This window comes from Centrocercus urophasianus, unplaced genomic scaffold, assembly GCF_019232065.1.
Source record: "Centrocercus urophasianus isolate 14NV4802_14NV808 unplaced genomic scaffold, USGS_Curo_1.0 seq_13, whole genome shotgun sequence".
Taxonomy (NCBI): domain Eukaryota; kingdom Metazoa; phylum Chordata; class Aves; order Galliformes; family Phasianidae; genus Centrocercus; species Centrocercus urophasianus.
The window spans coordinates 44,310,069-44,333,045 of NW_024884475.1; the positions used below are offsets into that span (position 1 = coordinate 44,310,069).

Genomic DNA, 22,977 nt, shown 5'->3' on the forward strand with positions numbered 1-22,977 from the left:
GGTCATATGAGTCTGATGTGAAGAGGGAAGCAGCAATGAGACAAGAGAAAGCATGCCTGAGCTATGTTTTACAGGATCCTGAGAAGATCAGTATAAACAGGACAGCCTTGACTGGCAGATCATCTTTCTTTTCCCCAGTGCGTATAAATAAAATAAATCAAAGTTTTATTCTCAAGTGAGGCAGCATTCAAGCTTCAACGCAGCCAAGGATATCCTTCTAACCCAAGAGTACAGTATCTGTCTGTAATGGAGTCTCTCGGGTGTTTTGTGCATTCCTGCAGTGTTTTGACAGATGGAGACCAGAAAGCATCCAGCAGGACTGATCCTAACACAACCACTCCCAAGCAATAGCTCATTTTGCCTGGTCAGATGCATGACCTCTACAGCTTCATTAAGACCACCATACACAGAAAAAAGTTATTTATCCCATTCATTAACTCCTTGGGATAGCATCCTACCAGGGATTCTGAACAGTATCGAACACCAGACAATTACAATGCAGAACTACAGCACATCTTAGGTCACAGAAACTTCCCTCTATAGTCAGAGAACAGCACAGCAATAGAGAAGAGAGGGCAGAAAGAAAAAAAAATTACAGCAGTTGTTACATGTCCTTGAAGAGCAAGGTTTTGATCTGCCTTTGGCTTCCCTTAGCTCAAGCTGATAGCACTATGATGACATTTTCACTATTTCTTAGCACAGAAATCCTGGATGTCAAGTTCAATACCCAGGAGTCAGACAGGGAGTTAACCAAAGCAGGTGTTTTCTAATAGTTACTGTAGGTCAGTTGTAGCCCTGGAAGTCATTGTAGATCCCATGAAATCACCCAAAATTCAAACCTGACTCCAAATGTTTACTGAGTTCCAGATTAATTTCAGATTATTGCTTTTGGCTGGAAATCATGGGAAATATGTTAACTTCTCATATTCAGACCACAGAATGGAAATGGAAAATGAGAAGTTTAATCTGTACTTTGTTTTGAAAGGTTTGATTTCACTCAAAGCAAAGGCCAACTTCTAACAGTTCCCATCGTGCAAAATCAGAAATAAACATAAACAAAGTTCCTGAGAAATGAAACCATGGTACTGTACCCTGAATTCCTACTTCCCTTTACATAATAAATGAAAATTACACTTTCCCCACTGGTTTCCATGCTTTTTTCCCCAAGTTTATGTGTTAAGACCCAGATTCACTCAAACATGTCTCACCGAGATCATGATATGCAAGCACTGGTTTGGTGATCATTTGATTTTTGCCTTCTTTTTTTTCCCCCTTAAATCTGGAAAAAAGAAAAAGAAACACCAGAGTTTGCTTTACGGTTGAAGGATGGGTTTGGTGAATTTTGTTAAAAATTGAACATAGAGGACATCATTCTGGTCTTCTTGTAACCAAAATTTGTGATCACACTGAAGACAGAGAAGTCTGTTTCCCAGCGGTTTTGTCTGCAAGACAAGAAAAGCACATGGATGCCCACAATACAAACAGCACTATACTAGTGATATGCCAGGGAGTCACACTGAAAGGAGCTAATGATAGATCTACGAGCTTGAAAGAGCCCTCCAAGACAGACTATGCAGGGTGGCCCTTGCTCCCAAGTGTGCCCTAAAGCTTTGTTGTTAGCACTGCATTCCAGTCCCAGCAAAGAGCTACAGGAATTAATTCTTGCTTCTAGATGTTTGCAGCCAGTTTTATAGGTGATATAAATATTGATACAAACACAAAGATCAGTTCAAGACATGCTGTTTGTGTGTTCCCAAGAGAAGGTGTGAGGGGTGAAAGATGGGAGAGAGGGCTTTGTATTTTCTGCGCTTTGAATAAATAACTTTTTATTTTATTTAGTTTGACTTAAGATTTATTGCAAGGTCACTGATAACATCAACACATTACTTGAAGACAAGGCCTCGAAGCACATCACGATGAGTTTGGCTGAAAGCACTTCCATAGTGCACTACAGAACAATAGAAAATAGCTGGTAGTGACACTGTGTCATGTGCTGAGCCCTGTGGGTAACTAGTATTACTGAAGATGAGCTACAGGGAAACACTTTCACAGCGGCCATGGAAAGCAGGCAAGATCTCTGGAAAGTAACACAGGCTTCAGGGTATGTTTACATCCTGAGAACCAAAGGAATTTGTGACAGTGTATCATCCGCTGTATGGAAAGTGCCTCTGGAGCTAAACATCTCCTTTGCTAGGATTCCAATGACTTGGACTCCTCCCTGCTTGCAGCATGTCAAATGTTTCCTCAAAAATCATGCGATAGTAGTGTCTGCAGAAGAGATCAACTTAAATCACAGATACCAAGCATGTTTCAGAACTGCTGCAAGTACCTACACAGACCCAGAGGTCTTCAGGACCTATTTTTGTAAGAAAGAAAAAAAAAAAAAGACACTCAGAATCTTATGGGTTCCTCTAACAGCTTAGAGGAGGAAGAACACATTTTCAGGCATGGCCATGTGCTGGTGCAGTGCCTTTGAGATCCTGTTATGGGGGGTGAATGACAATGCACTCTCACATCGATTTTCAAATGCACAGCCATTAAAGTTCCACCCACTGTTTCCTTTCCTTATTAATGCACTTGGCTCTGCAAATGCCCAGCACCCAGGAGTAACCTCTGGCTAATAATAAACCAACTGATACAGGCAGGGCACCAATAGAGGCAGGAACAGTGTGATATTTGGAGAAAGATACAAACCCTACACCAGTTACACTTATGCTTCCAGCTTCAGAATTGCTGCCATGTGTGATCCTTCACACAGCAACCTCTGGGGATATTACAAACACAGCTTGTCAGAAAGACCTTTGCCCCTTCTGCTCCTCAAGGAATTATTTACAGATCCACTATGCTTCAGCTCTCCAGGTCAGAATTTACAGAAATCTTTCAGACAGAATGACACATGATAGAACTCAATTTAAACGGTGCTACTGCAATGGGAGGGGTGAAAAGGCCATTCTGACATTTAATTTTTAAAGCACTCAGGAGACTTCCAGCTCACTCTATGTCATTATGTGCCATCATTTCTGAGCTAGGAAAGATCTCAGGAAGCTCAATTCTCTGGTGTATTATTACCGGTCAATTTGCTGTATATTTACCACAGGCCAGCTCTCCTCACCAGAAAGCTCCCAGACAGGTTGCTGTGTGCACACTGATAGTCTCTCAGTGGTCTGCTGGTATAGGACTCTATTCCAAATCACAAGAGAACTTTTTACGACAACCTAACGTATTGGAGCTGGCACTTATCTCTTCTGCCTCAATAGACATGCTACACATTGCAACTCTATGCCAAAGGCCTTTGCATCATGGTGATTTAAGAGCTCCTTTAAAAAAAAGTTTGGTTTTTTTTTTTTTTTGAGGCAGCTAATCATATGGCAGCCTTGTGTTCATCACCCATTCTACAACAACAGAGCTTACTGATAGCGGAGTGGCATTAACAGGCTTCTCTGAAAGATCTTCAGTTATTTTAGGCTGGTTTGCTTGCAGTGGATTGGAGGGGATCCAGGGAAGGAGAACCATATTTAGTCAAATAAGCAACCTTCTGTTGCAGATGGATGATCTTTTTACTGAAAAAAACGTGACTCTCAACAGGCTTTTTCTCCCACCTCTGCTGAGTGGCTTTTATGTTAAAATCAGTTCATCTCAGAGATCACAATATTCACTTGTAGGCTTCCATCTGACCACTCAAGACTCGCAGTTTTGCTTCTAGCTGTCAGCTCAGCAGTTGCTTTGTGCTGCAGCTTTCGCTTTTTTTGAGACTAGCAGCCTTCTCTCTGAAGACCAGACATGTACCTGACTTTTCAGGTCAGCTTTCTTACATGTATCTTCAACTGCACCACCACAGACCTGACGGGTAAGTACAGCCTGTCAAGCTGTACTTATTCGTTTCCATTTAGATTTTTCTTTATGGTCATTGTTCAGCATACCTGCCACACGCAGCTGAAGCTCCTAATTTGTATGCCACAAATGCTGCCCTGTTTCCATGTCCTTCTCTATCACAATAAGCTGTGACAAATCTGTTATCATACAGCTCCTTTCCACTTACAGAAACCCTTGCTCCTTTTCCAGGCTGCAAATCCATTGGGCTGAGATACTTGCCTCCCAGTAACATGCTTTGTGGCAAGCAATCTACTCCATCAGAACGGCACAATTAAACTATGCTGCATAGCAGAGAACGAACTCCCTCCTGCTCTTCAGAATTATTCAGGTTATCATTAAAATTTAGTAAAAATGGCTCTGCTGGCATAACTGATAATTCTGTTACTGATCTCTATAGGTAAAGGATCTCAGGCTTTTTGTCTGAAGAACTACAGCTGAGACAGTGTGGCATTTAAAGTCTCCCTTCCTCCTATGAGTGGGCCTGAAACTTAAGACTTTGAGGTGAATCCTCACACAAGCTGCTCTCTTTCCACACCTGGGCAGTGCAGCCTCCCTGTAGAACTATCACTTCTACAAAAGCTGTCCACAGTCCAGACAGATGCTTGGCACATGCTATGTTGTAAAACTAAGCTGTTGCATTCCTAGATGATGACTATCATGCACTCATTGTATGGCTCTAACAGCACAAGCTTAATCACATACCGAAGATAAAGCCTGAAAGCACAAAACCAGTTAAACCAAAATATTTTTACTCTGATTTGAGGAGAATGATAGAGTCATAACTAAATTGTTGGGTTGGAAGGGACCTTAAAGCCAACTTCCAGTTCCAACTTCCTGGCTTGACTCCCCCTCACCAGCTCAGGCTGTCAGGGCCCCAGTCAATGGCTATTGAACACATCCAGGGATGGGGCATCCAAGCCTCTCCAGGCAGCAGTGTCAGGGCCTCAATGCCCTGTCAGTGGAAAATTGTCCCCTAACACCTAACCTGGTTCCCAGGACCACGGCTTACAATTGCTGTTACACAAACTTCTCCTTATTTCCCACTCTAGACAGTGTGGCTAACCAACAGGTAAAATGGAATTCCAAATTGACCATTTATTTTCTTGAAATATAGATGACTCATAGCCAGTTATCTTTCTGCCAGGACACACATTCCTGCTAGGAAGGGAATGTAATAATGAGGAAGCAGCTGCTGCATCTTTCCTTTCTATTACAATGTGATCGACAGTCACATGCCCAGTTTCTTCTACAAGTTTGACCAGGCCCACGGAGAACACTGGATTTCCATCTGATTCAGAATCATAAATGTTGGAAAAGATCTCTAAAATCACCAAGTCCAACCACAGACCCATCCCCACCATGCCCACTGACCATGTTTCTTACTGCCACATCTCCACAGTTCTTGAACATCTCCAGGGATGGTGAATTTGCCACCTCCCTGGGTAGCCCATGCCAATGCCTCACCACTCTTTCTGAGAAGAAATACTTTCTAATATCCAACCTTGATCCTGTGTGCTTTTAATCACTTAACTCACCTTGGTAGAAGAGGGCTACGGGGTACATCTGGTCCTTTGTGCAAAACTGCTCTTTTAACTAAATTCTCAGTCACACTCTTACCTACCTTAGTAGTTATCCTTCCTATTAGCAACTTACAGGTGAGAACAGAAAAAGACTAAGGCATATGATCAGTACTGTATGAGTAATACAAGTTCACTTGCCTCAAAGCATTTCAGTATAAAGAAGCATTCATCAGTTAATGTAAAAGCAGAGTTTTAACTCTCCTGCTATTGAAAACCAAACCATATTGACCACACCCTGATAACAAGGTACATTCTGAGATTCTTTGTACAAAAGATACTTCTATAGCATTCATCTGCAGGCAGCAGATGCTTAGACTTGCTTACAGGGATGGCCCCTCCTTGCTGTTCTGACACCATTCTTCTCTATCTAGACAAGGTTACTCACCCATGCTTGCATAAACAGTCCTATTAAAAATAACAGGCACATTGCCAATGCATAGTGCATAAGTATCAAGAGATGAAGGACTAACTTCTACTACATGAAGCATCTCGCACAGCATCATAGAAGCAGACATGTAGCCCAAAACTGTCAAAATAGGAATATTTGTCTTATCCCAGACTTTGTGATTTGGGCAAGTGACATCTAAGCTGTACCACAGAACTACTGAAAGGATTAGACTGTGCTTGGGTAACTACATTCAGGAATTTTCCTTTAAGTTGCATTGTAGGCAGAAATTACAGCAGGTAAATTGACACATTCAGTCTGCATAACACCATAAGAAAAGAATCAAGTTGCTACCATTCACTCGCCTAAAATAAAAATCATTAAGGACAAATTGCTGCTGGCCATTTCAGCATCTTCTGCAGTTTTAACTATATTTTGCTTTTGAACATTCAGTAGAATGCAGTAATGTACACATTCTAACAGATGACCACATCCATCCCTCTGAACACAAGTGAAAACCAGCTATACAGCACTTGACTTACTTTGATATTGTTCCAATAACGATATTTTAAAGCACAGTATGCAAAGAGAGGTTTTTTTAAAAAAAACAATAATAAAGCAAAATTACAACATCCAAAATCTGAGTGTGCTTTTATTTGGCAGTTTTCCAACCATGAAGCATTTGTTCTGCAATTGGAAAATGTATCTCCACTGACAACTCCTGCAAAATCCTATGTCTGCACACAGTGTGGACACAGACCTCCCATGCAGAACAGGCACGCACTCACCCAACATGGTAATACAGTAGCGTGCTATACATGAAGACACAAATCACACAACTAACTCTATTCTTAGCCTCTGCTGCAGGCCAAGTAAATGGCCTTCTCCCCCACCTCTTGTGGGAGTCCATTTAATTATTTATCACAATCTTCCTCTGAAAGACCTTTCTGTAGCACCTTTTTTTTGAAAGCTCACTCCATATACCACTCAAGCCTCTGCTGCTTTTTCAGCTGGACTTCCTTTTATTGGATTCTTTGTATACCAAGATAAATTAAAGACAAAAAACATCTGCTGCAATATGAGCAGTATGTTCTTCTTCCTTGCTCTCTCAAAAAATTTCCATATCCAGCTTACTCCTTTCCTCCAGTAAGAGGACAGTGTTTTTCCTCTTACAGAGTGACTTTCATTACTCTAACTTTTAAAGTATCTGCTAGCAGCACACTGATTTTCTAGGACTTAATGCAGTCTTTTTGTGCTAATAATACATCTTCTCTACAAGTCCAAATGGCAGACAAAGAGATGAACAGCCAAACATGATTATAATCTGAAAGTACAAAAATTCTCAAACGCCACTACCACATTCAGCATTCCTCCTACACTGCCTTTTCTGCTCAGAATTAGCTGGTTAATTAAGGCAACACGTAGTATGGAATTCCATCTGTCTTGCCTCTTTACAGCATTCCTTGCTAAGGATCATTTCTGAAAATCTTAGCTTCTGGAAGTTGTTGTGTGGCATATCCCAAAAGATGGCCAGAAAGCACCTTCACCTCCATCGACACAAACTGTGATTATTTGTCATCAAGCAGTTGCCTCAAGCCTCGAGAGAACAGCCACAGCTTATATTTGGCACAAAACACCACATTAAAAGACAAAAAGTGATTTCTCCTCAGCACAGCGCACTCAAATCACATAGCATTATCTTACACAATTACCTCCGAGAAAGCTGCTCCTTAACAACTCAACTTTCTTAAATTGCATGCCCTTTTGGTCAGTTTTAACCAAGCTTACTCATCAAGAGCATAGTCTAGACTTTTAAAAGCTAGAAGGACCCTGCTCTTAAATGAATGTTTGATTTATACTTCCATCATCAGATTTATAGCTGTCAGAATTGTTATCTTGGAGAGCTGAGACATAAATGTTGTAGGAGGCTTTTAGTTAGATACTTCCTTACTGACCACCTTTTTCTCTTGCTATCAATATCCCTCATAAGCCAGGGTTTCAAAACAGAAAATCAGTAACAGAAAGCTTCTGAAATCAAAAAAGCTTCAAACCTCGATAAACTCTGATTTTACATCTTAAGATTGTTAAAATCATAGAATCAAGGTTGGAAAAGTCATCTAAAATCACCAAAGTCTAACCATCAGCCCATCCCACAGTGTCCACTAACCGCATCCCTCAGTGCCACATCTCCACAGTTTGTGAACACCTCCAGGGATCCTGACTGTACCACCTCCCTGGGCAGCCTGCATCACTGCATCACCACTCTTTCTGAGAAACTTCCCCTATTATTCAACCTGAACCTCCCCTGGCACAACTTGCGGCCATTCTTTATTATCCCTCTCATATTGTGCTGGTAGGAAAAAAGCAACAGGATTCCTCTCACCTAAAAATAGACGCAGGCAATAAAGTGTTTCAAACCGATCTTTGAGAGTCCCCCTGGCAGGCCAAGGAAACAAACATACACTTCTCAGATGTGAATCACTTCCCTTGGAGGCAAACTGCTAAAATAGATCAGAGTGCACCTTGTAAGTGCCTGTTCACCAAACACTGAGGCAGTCTAGACGTTACAGTATAGATTGCTCCACTGTAGCCACATAATATAGGTAAAGTGATTTCCTGCCAAGCTGCTCCAGCATAAAATCAACAGTAATTGGTGTGATGTTATTCACTTAAGTCCCTGAACCTGTTTTGAGAAGTTCCTGCAATTCTGATGAAGGAAGGGAACAAGGAGTCTCCAGTCCAGTCCCACAAAGATGGATTTTGGAGACTAATTCCTCAGGGAAAATTTTAATTAATTTTCTTAAACAAAATTGAAGTTTTTCAAACAAACTTGCCTGTCCTTTTCCAAATGCTGTCTTTTATTTATTCCCTGCCTGATATTTTACTCTCTCCTCCTCCCTACTCACCCGTTGTTTTTTTTTTTTTTTCCCCTCTTCAGCTACTTGCATCTCCCTTTACACAAGTTCCAGCATTGGCTTACATTTATGTAGGAGAAATGGACATTGGTTTTCATCAACATATTTGGAATAAGTATGAACAACCTGCACAGCTTCTTTGCCAGCAAAAGTTTTGTTTGTATGCTGCCTCTTTCACATTCAATATTCAAATGATGTTTGTAAGTTAGTGAGCAACATCAGGAAACATCTTTAATGGGAATGCTTAAGAGCAACATGCATAATTCTTCCTGAAAATGCAGATCAAAAGCAGGAGTACAATTTTGGCAGAGAGAACTACATGGGAAATACTGACTTTAGCTTTTTTTGGTATGGAGGAATGTGGTTCTTGTTGCCCTTGCTTTCTTATTTTGGAAAAAGAAAATAAAGAGTTTAAATGAAATCTAACAGAAATAGAAAAAGATCAAGCAATTTCTCACAGGGACCTACTGTTGAAATGCTGCTGAACCCATGCCAGAGAACAGCAAACAAAGGTTTCGTGATAAATCTGATCCGTAACATTCACATCCCACATTCCCTCTCAGCAGACAGAGCTATGTACAACAGAAGGGAACAACCACAACTGGGAGCACTACACGCACAGCGGCTCACATGGTGAGTTCAGTACCAAGCATCTCATCAGAGAGCCGTTAAGAACTATCACTGTGCCCAGTATATTCAAAGAAAAACAGGTCTGAAGAGTCCACTGACGGTTGGACTAGATGATCTTTTCCAACCTTAATGATTCTGTGATTCTTAGACCATAGTACTGCAAGAATATGCCACCAGGAAAAGAGAGCTATATTTAGAATCCTTCTGTAAACAAAACCACAGATGGTGAAAATTGTTTTCTTGCTGAAGAGGCTGCCAGCACATTGTGTGCCCTTGGAAGGGCACAGTTCCTGATGCACACCAGCTCCAGCTGATCCGCTGCCCAACACCGCTCCATTTAAGCACCGCAAAGCACAGAGGAAGAATGCCAAGGCATTGTCTGCCATTGCACTTTGGGTACACCAACAGCTCAATCACAGGACCAGAAGATTAAAGAACAACCCAACCATGACTAGCAGATAGTTCTTAGTTCTTTATATTTTAATTGTGAATGTCAATACATCTGGAATAATGCCAAAAGCAAACCTTTGGAGAGATGCACTGACAGCATAAGCCGGTTTCTATCCGAGGTTTTTCAAGAGTTTCAGGATTTTCAGAATCAAATTTAAACCCTTGGCCAGAATATATACTCAGAGGCAGTAATCATGACAGCTTACAGAGCCTAACCCTTGAAATAGATGCATTGCCCCTTTGGGTTGGCAGAGTGCTGTCAAGCTCCTTTCCTACAGCTCTCTGCAGCAACACATTGAGAGGAAACAGGAGGGAGAAAGCTCACGAGCCATTTTGGAGTATATAGATACAAGCCAGCTACATAGCTATTAGTACAATTCAAATACAAAACAAGGCCCTAAAATAAACCTATACACCACCCATCTAGTTCATTTTAAATATTTGTCTTGCTTTGCTCATCCCTCCACTGAAGAAACAGACGATTAATCACATTAATCACATACACTAACTTTCCTTGCAGGTTTTGGTGAATCTCCACAGCCAAGTTCTCTGCAACCGGGGTGAATACTGGAAAAGCAGATGGATATGAGTTTGGGAGGAAAAAGACAAATTCCTTCTGTGACTTCCATTAAGCATCTTGTTATAGGATGATGCATTGTTTGTTTTAGATTACTCAAAGCCCTTGGGTAAATTTAGACTACATAAAGCACCCATTAAGACTATTTATTTGTTGTAATCTGTTTACACTCAGGAAAAAAATATTTTCTCTATCAGCTAGTTAACAAGAGAATGACAGTCACACTCAGCAGGAAAACAGAAAATTCAAAGCTGTTCTTAAAAATAGAAACACCCTTCTCTTTTGTCCAAAGCTTTCTTGGCATTCTAGCAAGCAGCAACAAGAAATTACTGTAACTAATAGGCATAACAATCCTGCAAACAGCCTAGAAAAGACAAGAAACTACAGATACTCATTCTGACAAAACAGAAGAACAGGAGCAATTTCACTATCCCACTTGAAATTAAAGAATATAGATAGGACTTGAGCTGCTTTTGGAAAAATGCCACAAAGCGACTCCGGTACAGATTAAAAATCACAAAGTGCTATCACAAAACTAATTGTTCCTGATCTGAATGTGTCAAGCATGTGTGTAGCTAAAAATGTTCTGCGTCTTTCTCCCTTCCATCTGTTGAGCAGTTTGCTCTCACTAGACAACCCAGAAAACCAAACAAACTTTGAATCACTAAAACTTTGTCCTTCCTTGCTATTACTACAGCTTTTAGCATCCAGGTGTAATCATTTTAACCACAAGTTTACCTGAAATTCACACCTACTGTGTTCCACATGTGACAGTATTTCCACACTGCAAGCATCTCTTTGTTATTCCCCCATCGTTTGTGTACTTATACTACAGGGACAGTCACACGGACTCATTAGTTTTTATTTTGTATTCTTTCTTTTTAAACAACCAAGTTAATTCTATAGACTCTAATGGACAATGAAAAGCCATATGCAGGATGATTTAATGAATATGGGAAGTTGCTTGAGGAAGAAAACACGCTGGCCAAAAGCTGGCTACTAAGAAGAACATGCTTTCATATGGTTAAGAATAACTTGGCTGGTCAGGGCTTGGCTTTGAAGCTAGCAGCAGTCCAAGTATTCATGAGTCAATGGGACTTTCCTTCAGAGCCAAGTTTGCCTGCTGACAGCTGAACAGAGCAAAATAACTACAAAATCAATGACTAAACAACATTCAGAACAGTTGGAATTTTTAACTACAGTCAAGCTAAACACAAGTTACTTAGAACAATGGAATCACAGAATGGTTTGGGCTGGAAGGGACCTTAAAGGTCATCCCATTCCATCACTCCTCCACAGGCAAGAACACCTCTCACAACATCAGGTTGTCCAAACTAACTTCTTTGTAAAAATATCCACCAAATGATGATGCTCACTTGTAGAAGTCATTTGACCAAATGAAGCTACAGCCAGCCTGTATGTGAAATTAGCCCCTGTGATTTTCAGGCCCAAATCAAAAGAAACAGAACAAATACTAAGTGCAGAACAGTAACTGTTATATTTTTTTCCTTTATATTCTAAATTGGTGCCATCAGTAAGAAAATCATTTTGATTTAAGCCTTAGGGATCCTTGAAATCTCTAACCCCATTTTTATTTATTCTGGTTTGTTAAAAAAAAACAAAACAAACACCTTTCAGCAGCACAGTACTCCCCTATAAACACCTGCTGTAACTTTCTTTACAACTATATTTTTTAGTTGTGCTAGAGCTACTTGCATGTTTCTTGTGCTGGCTTTAATAACTTGCAAATTTCTCCTTTTGCTTTTCCATAGCTCCAGTGAAAATACCTCCCAACAGCAGAGTAGTAGAGAAATTACTATGCCTATGATCAGTAGTGTTCAGAACTGTTAAAAATAAACTACACCCTGCTCACCAGGAACATTTGAAAAAGCCAACTGAATTCTGCAGCTGTTAGGCGCATTTTATATCCCAACAAAAACCCTTTGGTCTCTGCACTTCCTCCTGCTGTCACTGCTTCAACTCCCCTTTTTTTTCCTACCCTCATTAAACCAAACCAAGGCTTCTCGTCATTATGGAGCACCGACTTCATTTCAACCCTATCCCACGGTGCAGGCACTATTGTATTTGGGCAGGCAGTGAGCTAACGTTTACTATGTTGCAGACAGGTTTCTGCTTTCATTTCTCTGAGCAGAACCAACCCTGGCTTCTTTTTTCTCTGAGCAATTCAAAAGAGCTAGCTTTATTTAGCTCCTTCTTCAAAGGAACAGCAGAAAGAGCAAACTCTTTGTTTTCACTGACAACTTTGGGTCTCCTGATGCATCTCATGACAACACACACAGTCATCTTTGAATGTCATTTGCTCTTAAACTTCACAGTTATGTCCATCTGCCCAGTAAAAAGGAGTTTCAGGTCCCAGACATATTCAGTGACTGATTATAGGTCCAGCATAAGTCTGTGGCAGGTTTAGAAACTAAACCCATGTGTCCCAGGCATCTTTTCTACTAGTATCTGGAAAAGACACCCAAAAACACAGAATTGTAGAGTGGCTATGGAATGTATAACACACGAGAATGTTGAGTTTTTCATTATGATGAAAGCACTGGTCAATACTTCTCTGGGGCAGAAACCTCTGGAAAGTTCCTTTTCACTACTGCTGAATCATCATTATTCAATATGTACACAGTTTCACTATATCCAGTGTTTACAGGGATGAACAGTGCCACGAGTGATCCACAGGAGATGCTTGAAAGCCCAAGAAGTGGTGAAGAAATTCCTTCACACCACAGTTCACCTGGTGTGATAGAATCATTAATGTTTGAAAAGATTCCTAAGGTCAGTAAGTCCAAAATTCAACCCATTCCCACCATGTCACACAGGCCTTTTTTCTGCTGCCTAGTAGAAGCCAGACACTAATACCTGCTGAGTATCTTCTGCTAAATTTAGTGCAAGACTTCAACATTTTTGGGATTTAGCTCCAAGTTTAACTATTTTTGATTAGTCATGAGCATATGAACTTTCATGCCAGCAATATTTTTCATTAGGACAAGTCTAGATCTAATGCTGGTTGTTCTAGAAATAAGGGTTACTTATTCTCTTTGGAATTTCAAACTACATTCATTCTATTAGAAAATGGAACTCTCACCTACTCTGTGATGTATCTGACCAGTGATCTGAGCTGACTGTTGTCTGGAAAATCAAACAGTTTTTTTTCAGCAGACAAAGGTCAGCATTTGTCTTTGTGTCCTGGTCAACCGCTGAAGTTCCATATCCCTGAAGCTCACTTTATATCTTTTGGGGCCTGTTCCCAGAATTGAATATAAACAATCCAATGTGTCTCAGCCAAACTGCTATGAGGCATCATTAAAAACCATCTCTACCGTAGTATCCACCACAGACTGTAGTAAAATACTATAATCAGCAAGTTGATTTCATGATGAGATTCATGGCAATTAGTATGTTCCATGCAGCTGTTGCTTTTTCCAGACTAAAAAGTATGTAGATTAAATTACACGTGCTGTGATTTTTCTATGCCTTTTCACACCCGTGCAAGCAATCCCACCAAAGGCAACAGAAGTAACAGATTATGCTCTTATATAATCAAAACTACACTATAAGACAAACCTCATACCTGTCACCTATGGACTATAATCAATAGGATTTGCCCTTCAGAAATTTGAAATCTGCATGTCATCCCACACTGATTATAACCTCAGTCTCATCAGAGATAATGCTCTGTCAGACCCTGTTGAAGTCCCTCTTTTTTTTGACTGCAGATATACACAGGCCTCAATCTCTTTCCCGAGGGCCTCATGAAGAGCAAAACACATCCAGGAAGTACGCTTAAGAAAACAGAACAACTCCTCTCTCCTTTTACCTTGTTCCAGGGGAGGTTCTGACCCATTTAACTGCCACCCTTCACTATGCAACACAGTGACCCGTGTCCCACACAGCCAAAAAATCTGGAAGTTATCATCCAGTTTTTATTTATGAACCTTAGGAAGAAGAAAAGAGCTCCAGCAGCAGCCAGCTGAGACAGAGGGAAACAACAGCCCCTTTCCATATGATACACCCCACCCACACTCACATTCAAGTCGCAGCATATCAGTTACAACATAAATTAACAGTCAGAGTGGGTTAGCAGATTACTGAGCAGTAGTCTAGCCTATAAAGTCAAGAGTAAAACCCAGAGCAAAAGGAAGGGAGAGAACTGGGGCTTGGTTTAGAATGCAACCCCTTGCACTGCCTGGGGGCCACCTTCCTGCCTAGACCCACCAGGAAGCTGAGTCCTGCTGAACAGTGCTGCCCAGACATCACCAGGGCATAGTGAGGATGTGGTACAGGGATCAGGGAAACATCTGCACCAGCTCTGAGATGAAAAGCTATAAAAATACATTGTCAGCTGGACCTCTTGTATTCAAATGAGACTTGCTCTTGAATCTAAAACAAGGATCACTCCAAAAACAGGCTGCCAAGATTCATGGTGGAGTCACTATCCCTAGAAATGTGGCACTGAGAGGTCAGTAGGCATGAGAGGAATGGGTTAGTGGTCAGAGCTGGTAATATTAGAGGTCTTTTCCAACCTTAATGGTTCCACAGTTCTATGATACTTTCAGTACATACTTGTGATTATTGTACCTAGAAGTGGTATTCTGTCTTACACCACTTCCAGTCACACCTTTAAGCTTCCAGCACAAGTTACATTATTTTCATTTTAAGAGAGATTACAAAAGCCTACTGAAGGTTGTGTCTACACACTAAGCCAAATCCAACTATAAAGTTTACCAGACAAATCAGTTAAAGACATCTTGACCCTAAAATAAGTGTCTCAGCTTGGTCCGTTGTAACCTACATGTCTACAGCACATTTAAACACAGTTCAACTGAAACCAGTTCCAAGTAAGTTCCTGAGAATCTTATTACACAAAATTCCCATGGAAGAAGGCACGACTGAAAAAATACAAAGTATAAAATTTGGAAAAGGTATTTCAATTGTGACTTAATCCATGATGAAAAGTAGTAACAGGTCAGCAGAAGGTTCTCAACTGGTAAAAATCACCACATGCTTGAAAATAGTGGTTGAGGTAGGCTTCAAAAAAACATCCTTGACATATAATGCTTCGTTAATTTTGTTCAATTTAAAAGATTAAATACTTTCATGTTGGTTTGAAGTCTCCATGCTTGGCTATTTCTCCAAAAGGTACCGAGATTTAACTGAACAAATGAGTGATCCCGCAGAAGATAAACAAAGTAAAGAAAACTTTACTGTCTTCCAAACAATGTTAAAAGTCAGAAACTTAATTCCCTAAAATCTTGGGAAGAGTGGAAGTTCAAGTATAATGTGTATAAGATTGATCAGACACACAGAGCTCTAAATCTTGGCAGAAAGCATGAGCACGTACATCTCTGGAGGAAACCAAGGCTATAACTAGGGATTAAGGCTGGTACTTACTGAAGGAAATAGAAACTGAGTAAACTTTCCATCATTCATACCCTCCTCTTGAATACTTGCCCAGTCATTCAGCACATTCTTAAAAAAAAAAAAAAATCTACAGAAGAATATTGAGAAACAGACAAAGCAGAGACCCAGCAGGAAACTTTCCAGCAAACCAATAAAAGGAGTTCAAATGGAAAAGATGGAGAAATCTTTTAACTTAGAGCATCCATAAGCTCTAAGTGTAGTCATGTGCCCTGATGGCACTCCTGCAATTTTGCTGTTTTGATTCCACAACACAATTCTGCAGTGTGACATTGACACTGACTAGGTCACAAAGTGCATATATTTACGTTTCCTCCACACCTCCCAGTAAACTAAAGTGACATGTGGTAAGGCATATTCACTTCAGTATGTACCATAAATTGCGCAGGACTGCTAGCATCACGTCCTTAGGATTCAAGAATGCAGCAGGGATCAGAGAAAGAAATGATGAGATTTTTGGTCAATTCCTTCATAACCAACATAGAATGAGGCCAAAGCAGAAGGGAAGGCAGAACAAAGTCATAACATTGTTTGCAACAAGAGCACACGTGTAAGCATACATACACATACCTGGATCATAACCAATTAGTCTGCATTTCAGAACTTTTAGTTTCCAGGAAACACTGAGCTGAAAAACCCCATACATTGTTGTGGATGCCCAGTCCCTGGTGGCATTCAAGGCCAGGCTGGATGTGGCTCTGGGCAGCCTGGTCTGGGCTGGCAACCCTGCACATAGCAGGGGTGTTGCAACTAGATGATCACTGTAGTCCTTCTAAACCCAAGCCATTCTATGATTCTACGATTTATTTTTCATTCAATCTGAGAACAGAATACCACTGAAAGCCACTCAGGAGCATCATTAATTCACTGACCCTGCACAAAATAAAAAGTTTTCAGCTCTTTTACCTAATAACTTAGTTTAAATGTCTTGAGATGTTCAAGCAGAATTCAAGGCATAAAGAGTTGGTTAAAGTTAATGGCAGTTCCATAGAAAATGAGAGCAAATACAGCACCTTAGCAGCCGCAACTGTCTCTGTGAACAGACTTCAGACATTGGAAACAATGTATTAAGAAGTTGCTGTCCTGAGAGGACTGATATTTACACAGCCCATTAAAGAGATCTGAGCACCAGGAAGTTTCCTTTGATGTCAATGGCAGCTGCCAGATGCACTGCACTTCTGAAAACAAGTCAGCGCAATGCTTTGACCTCTGGCCATCTTCTCGAGTAGTCTGTTCTGTTAAAAACTGCTATTTCAGAGAGGAAGCCTTGCAGCTAAACAGCTCTTCAGGTTTTTAGGAGGATTTTGCAGACGAGACTATCGGCCAAGGTAGAAAGAAGCAATTCATTTGTCAGGAATTACTGGTGCTATAGTAAGAAAAGTAGGACTACAGCAGTATAGTGGATGCCTGGATTTTTGAACAACAGATGTACTTGGACTTTCACCATAAAACTATGCATTTCTTGATGTCGATCTGTTCTTTTAACTTCTCATTATCAATCTTCCAAGAGGTTACTTCCTCAAGTAGTAACAGTATCAGTGCTACCCTACCTCTCCTTGGGACTAAAGCTCTGCCTGAGGTTCAAACCAAAAATTTCGCAGGAGAGGAATTCACCCATAGCTGAGGTAGAGCCACGTAGAAGGAGTATTTCCAAGACAGGGAAGTAGTGTCACTTAAGCATGCTGTTGTTACTGCTCTCTAGGTGTTGACATATGGGGATGATGTATTTGCTAATAAGCCACAGCCATCTTGGGTCTGTGGACTTCTCCTACCTGCCAAGAGATGTAATCAGATATCACGTTCTTCTTAACTGTTACTGAGTAGCTCTTTCCTATGCTTCCTTATAACCAATACAGATTTACATAGGACAGAAGTCTGTGCTGGACAAATTCAATACACCAGATCAGTCATAGAAGAGCTGTGGCAAGGTGTCACTACAAAACACGTGGTGACTAAGCCAGAGAAAGGCTATGTTGATGTGTTGTCAAGTAGTGGGTTAGACAAATAAAGCAGAACTTCAGAGCACAGTTTGCTCTTGTTGTTGGGAACAGAAATGTCATCTTGAAAGGCAATTTTCATGGTTCATGAATTGCCTGGTGGGCTGCCTCCAGCAGCACAACAGCTGTTCTTTTGCTCATGTGGAGAATGGGTAGGTGTGACATAGTCTTTCCTAGCAATAAGTGTTCAGGAAGGAGATTCTTTTCACAGCCTACACAGTGAGAGGGAGAAAAGCAGCTCACTGCCATAGAATAAGCAAATAAACAATTCCAGGTAGCTTGCCTTGGCTTTATTAGCAGGTACATTTACACAATACATGTTTAAATATAATTACCCAAATTCCTATTTAACTACAAAAATATAAAGTCAGGACATCTTGAGGAAAGAAAGAAGGGAAAAAAGTGCCTGAGGAATTAAGGAAGAGACGTTCCTTGCATGAATGAATGAAGGACATCACATATTAGGAGCCGTAATATATTTGTTATGGTAAGGTTTGAGTACTGTGTTTACATTTTAATCTGAACTGTATTCATTCCCCTTGCCCATGCATTCAAATGGCTACAGCAAAAGCAAACATCCAAGGTTGCAACAGAGTATAAGCAGCTGATGCAGCTATCTGCCAAAAGGGAGCTGGGAAGTTCATTCTGAATGCAAAATGGAAACCTGTGCTACACCACTGTAAATCTTAACACAATTTTGATTTTAAAAGTTCACAGCTGAAAAACAAATCCTCCAATAATTGATACAACAGCTGAAGTCAACATAGGAGGAACAAATATAACTTCCTCCCAACAGAGCTATACCACAGCAATGTGAAGCTTCTCAAGGGAAGTGCATCAGACAGCAGCAAAACAACACAGCTTGGCAATGTAGATTCCCAAACAAGCTGGGACTGCTCTTTAACCAATCTGCCTGAGGGGAATGCATCAAAACAGTAAGATAAATCAGCAAGCACCTGACAGCTCAGGACATCAGGAAGCTTCTTTCAGTCAAAGCTGCCTGTCTGAGAGGCTGCCAGCTAATAAAACCAGATGAATGGCACCCCAGGACATTAAGTTTCAACTGGAAATGCATTGCTTAGTAAAGACAACCAAATTGAATCCCTTTCAATGCAATTTTCTCATCTAATTCACCTCCTACCTCCACTTACAGAACAAAAAGCACTACAATTTCTTTTCTGAGGGTCATACCTACATTCCAAGATCTCTTAGGAAGTTCAATAAAATTTCATCCAGTGCAGAAGAATTTCAAAAGAGGTGCAGATATTTTAGAGGAATTATGAATCCAAAGCCACTGAGCTGCTGCTTACTGCCATGATCAGTAGGAAACGTTGAAAATTAAATCAACAAGCCAGGCCAGCAACAGAAGTTAGGATTCCCTGTCTTTCCTTCACCTCAGCCTTTCCCAGACCCTGACTTACGTTATAATGTTGTTCCAGTATTCAAATCTACACAGCTGTTTGAGGTCCCATCAATGGAATGCAAACTTTTCTAGTTTTTGCTAACATGTTATTATGTGCCACTAGCAAATTCTGCCTTCTTGTTTTCCATTCTTTGTTCAATATAGTAACAAATAATAGTTGCTGAGTTTATCTTCCATATTTATGTCATACAAACCACTTTGAATTTGGATTTGCATCCCACTGCAACAGAACACAAGATAAACAGGAAAGCCTTCGCTCAGGGAAATGCAAGCAGCTCTGCTTATAGGCATGAAATTGATAAATAGGAGACAGCTCTGAGTGGTTAAGTCAACACTAGGCAGATTCATCCAAGACCATGCCAGTTAAAGTACTTTTCTTTATTAAAGTAGCTGTAGTACTACTGCAGTACTATATGGCCAAGCAATGGAACAAGTTGCCTGGGGAAGCAATAAGTGCCTCCAAAAGTGGGGGGGGCTAAGAGATGTGCGAATACAGCACTAAGGAACATGGTTCACTCATGCAACTTGGTAAGTCAGGTTGATAGTTGGACTGTAGCTCAGAGGTTGTTCTATGATTCCTGGCTTAAAGAAAGCTCCAACTGCATTTTTTGTGTTGTCAGAATTAACCTAGATATCTCAAGTGATTCCCATTAAAAACACTTAAAGGCTACATGAGTGAAATCAAGAAACACATTTCGTTACTTTCAGAGAAGAACTCTCCCACTTTCTCAGAATGAGCTGTTAGAACACAGCAATCTCTCTCCACTGTTACTCACTCAAAAATCATTCTCTAAAGCTATGTCCTTTTAAAAATCAGTAATAGCAGCATAAGCTCCAACTGTAGCAATTATCTGCTTTTTTTTATTTTTTTTATTATCTTCCCAGAAATGTAGAGTCATCTAAGAGGGAATGGGCTTCAGATAATATGTAAATCAGTTGGACTAGGGAAAAGCTATAGACTCAATAGATTTTGAGAGCAATACCCTTTTGTTGCTGCTGTTCCTTCTACACAGACTTATGTCTGCATTCCCCCTGTGGTAGTTTTGATCTTCTGTTACAGTTAGCAGATCTGGAATTATGTATCCTGCTGTGCAGAGCTATATATAACCTGTAGGCCAGTTGCCAATACTTCCTCCAAATGTGATCCAAACAGGATGGATACATAAACTGTTGGGCACAGTTTGGAGTCAGGTGACAAGTCTGCAATGGGCAAATTACTGTGCTGGATACAAATCCTTAATGTCAACACATTCATGCTTCTGCTCTATGGACTGAGATACACTTAAATAATCACAGGACTTGCTCCCAAGATTGAAAAACAGTAAAACTAATCATGAAAGCAATATTTTATACAACTTCAGCCAGAGCAAAACCAAACAGAATTACACTGTGTGCTACAATGCCCATTTGCTGTGCAGTTAACATGATTAAAGCCTTCACTTTTAAGAGCCTTTATTCTAAAAGGTTTACAGCTCAGACATCCCACAGTTTTCTGGTATACCATATGTCTCTCCAATACTGTTCTGTTACTAAAGGCAAACAAGGTGACAAAGCAAATCCTATGAACAATGAAGTTAGTGGCATAATGCAGTCAGTACAGGTAACAACAGCTTCAGTGGTGTATCCCATTTTCTTAATTCAAACGTGTTATACCAGCACATTGTCTTTCTTGAAAAGAAAACAAAGATTCCCCAAGCATTCAGACTTTGGAGAGTTTTAGACAAGCAGTACTCTTACTCCATACCAGAAAAAGCTTTTTATGCTGCATTATCAAGTTCTAATCCTTTGTCTTATAGACACTGCTTCAGAAGTCAATTTAACATATATCACCATGAGCATGCTCCAGGTTGGTAGCAGACTGTGGAAAACAGATTTTTTTCTGCTACAGTCCTTCAGGCACATGGCAGACAAAAACTTTTCCAGTGAGTCACATTTTCACAAGCATCAAGTTCTTCTGTTGTGCTTAGAAATGAGGCAAAACAGTGGTGACCCCTGGCAGACTTTTCACTCCCACCCACACCCCATGAGCAATCCAGGGAGATGCAGCCAACCCAGGAGACAAGCTGTTTATTTACATGTGTCACAGCTGTATTTCATGCCCTGCCTTCTGCTTGCAACAAACCTTCATTCCCTCCAGAAAAGATTCTCTCTTCCATTTCAATTTCCCACCTGTCAAGTGAAAAAAAGTAATTCAAATTCACAGGTCTACGGTCAGAAGAGCCCCAAGGTATCCAGAACATTCTCTTTATAGACTGCTACTTTGATCTAGTGACAATTAACTTCACTGTTTGTGAAGGGGTTTGACTTAGGTTCTGAGGCTCATGGTTCAGAACCTTTGGAAAGGTACCTTGCACTGGACCAAGCCACATTTTCCTTTTAATACCTTGCTTCCAGTAACATCAAATGGGAAGTTTAGAAAAGAAGAGCAGAGTATTAAAACACCAAGTGCTTAGAAAGCAGTTTATTCCCAGGGAGGCCCTGAAACTAACAGCAATCTCATCCAGTCTCAAATTGACTATCTCTGCTTTTTAACACCTATTGCACTAATACCTCCTCACAGGTCAGTGGCATAGAATGTCTTAGGTTGGAAGGGATCTTGAAGATCATCAAGATCAAACGTATTAATTTAGAAATTCTTAAATTGACAGTCAGATCCAACAGCATCTTAAGACCTGTCCTTGCCTGGACACTTCAAAAGGAGGGCCCTTAAGAGGTTTAACTGAATACCTTCATTAGCACTTTACTACATCTTGAAAGTACAAATGAGACATTATTTTACTTGATTTCTTATCATTTGCAACATTTTTCTTAAACATTTCCCCAAAAGTTGAAGCTTGGAGGTTCATTGTTATTTTCCTTGCTTATATACAGTTGGTACTGTGGATTTAAGCAGGTAATGAATTATGTTCACAGAACTAATGCCAACAAGAGGTAACTTTCAGAAATGCAGATGCAGCACACCTTCGCTTGCTTTTTAACCATTTGACACAAACCTGAATTTCCTAGGCTCAAAAGAAGATTTCTGGAAAATAAAGTTTTAGAAATACCTCAGGGTTTCATAGCATATTTCCTCTGCAAGGGGTGAAAAGATTTCATATACTGCATTAAAATATGTTCTGATGCTCTCATTATTGGAGGTTAATATGAAAATACTTTGTCAAAGCTGATATTCAGCTGCTAACACAGAAGGGAAAAAAAAAACCAAACACACAAGCATCACAGAAACTTCTGTTCTTCCCAAATAAGATGCAACTCATTTGTCTTTCCATTCCAGAAAACTTAGTCAGGGCTTCCTGGAGTGGCTCCTTCTGGATAAGAAAAGCGAAAATGGCAGTGTCTACTCCTCTGCTCTGCAGAATAGATATTTACAGCTTGCTTTAGAGTTTTCTCTAGCCCAGATTTTAATGATTCAAAATGACTGAGGCTTCTACTACTGTTCTCAGTGAATTATTCCACGCTTTTCTCCATCACATGAACAAGTTTCTCCCTGTGCTTAGTCTCATCCTGTTTTAACTCTTCCTATCAACAGGAGAATTCTTTGCTGTCCCTATTCTTTGTGAAGACTACATTATGCACTTTCCATGCAGCTACGTTATTTGATGAAGCCATCACAGAATGGTTTGGGTTGGAAAAGAACTTAAAGCCCACCTGGCTCCAACCCCCAAGGGGCTGGTTGCCCCCAGCAGATCAGGGTACCTTAGATGCCACCCA

The 22,977-nt window shown here is 40.4% G+C and overlaps 1 protein-coding gene across 4 annotated transcripts in view; it reads right to left on the reverse strand.

Moving 5' to 3' along the window:
* RASGEF1B (RasGEF domain family member 1B) overlaps nucleotides 1-22,977 on the reverse strand; it is a 125,679-nt gene that overhangs the window by 40,034 nt on the left and 62,668 nt on the right. For 2 of the 4 annotated variants that reach the window (XM_042812637.1, XM_042812636.1), the window contains exon 3: nucleotides 1,209-1,279. The exons of the other annotated variants lie outside the window; for them this stretch is intronic. In XM_042812637.1, the coding sequence (XP_042668571.1) occupies nucleotides 1,209-1,217 (9 nt within the window). In that variant the 5' untranslated portion in view covers nucleotides 1,218-1,279. The remainder of the gene's footprint in view (nucleotides 1-1,208; nucleotides 1,280-22,977) is intronic. 4 annotated transcript variants of the gene reach the window in all.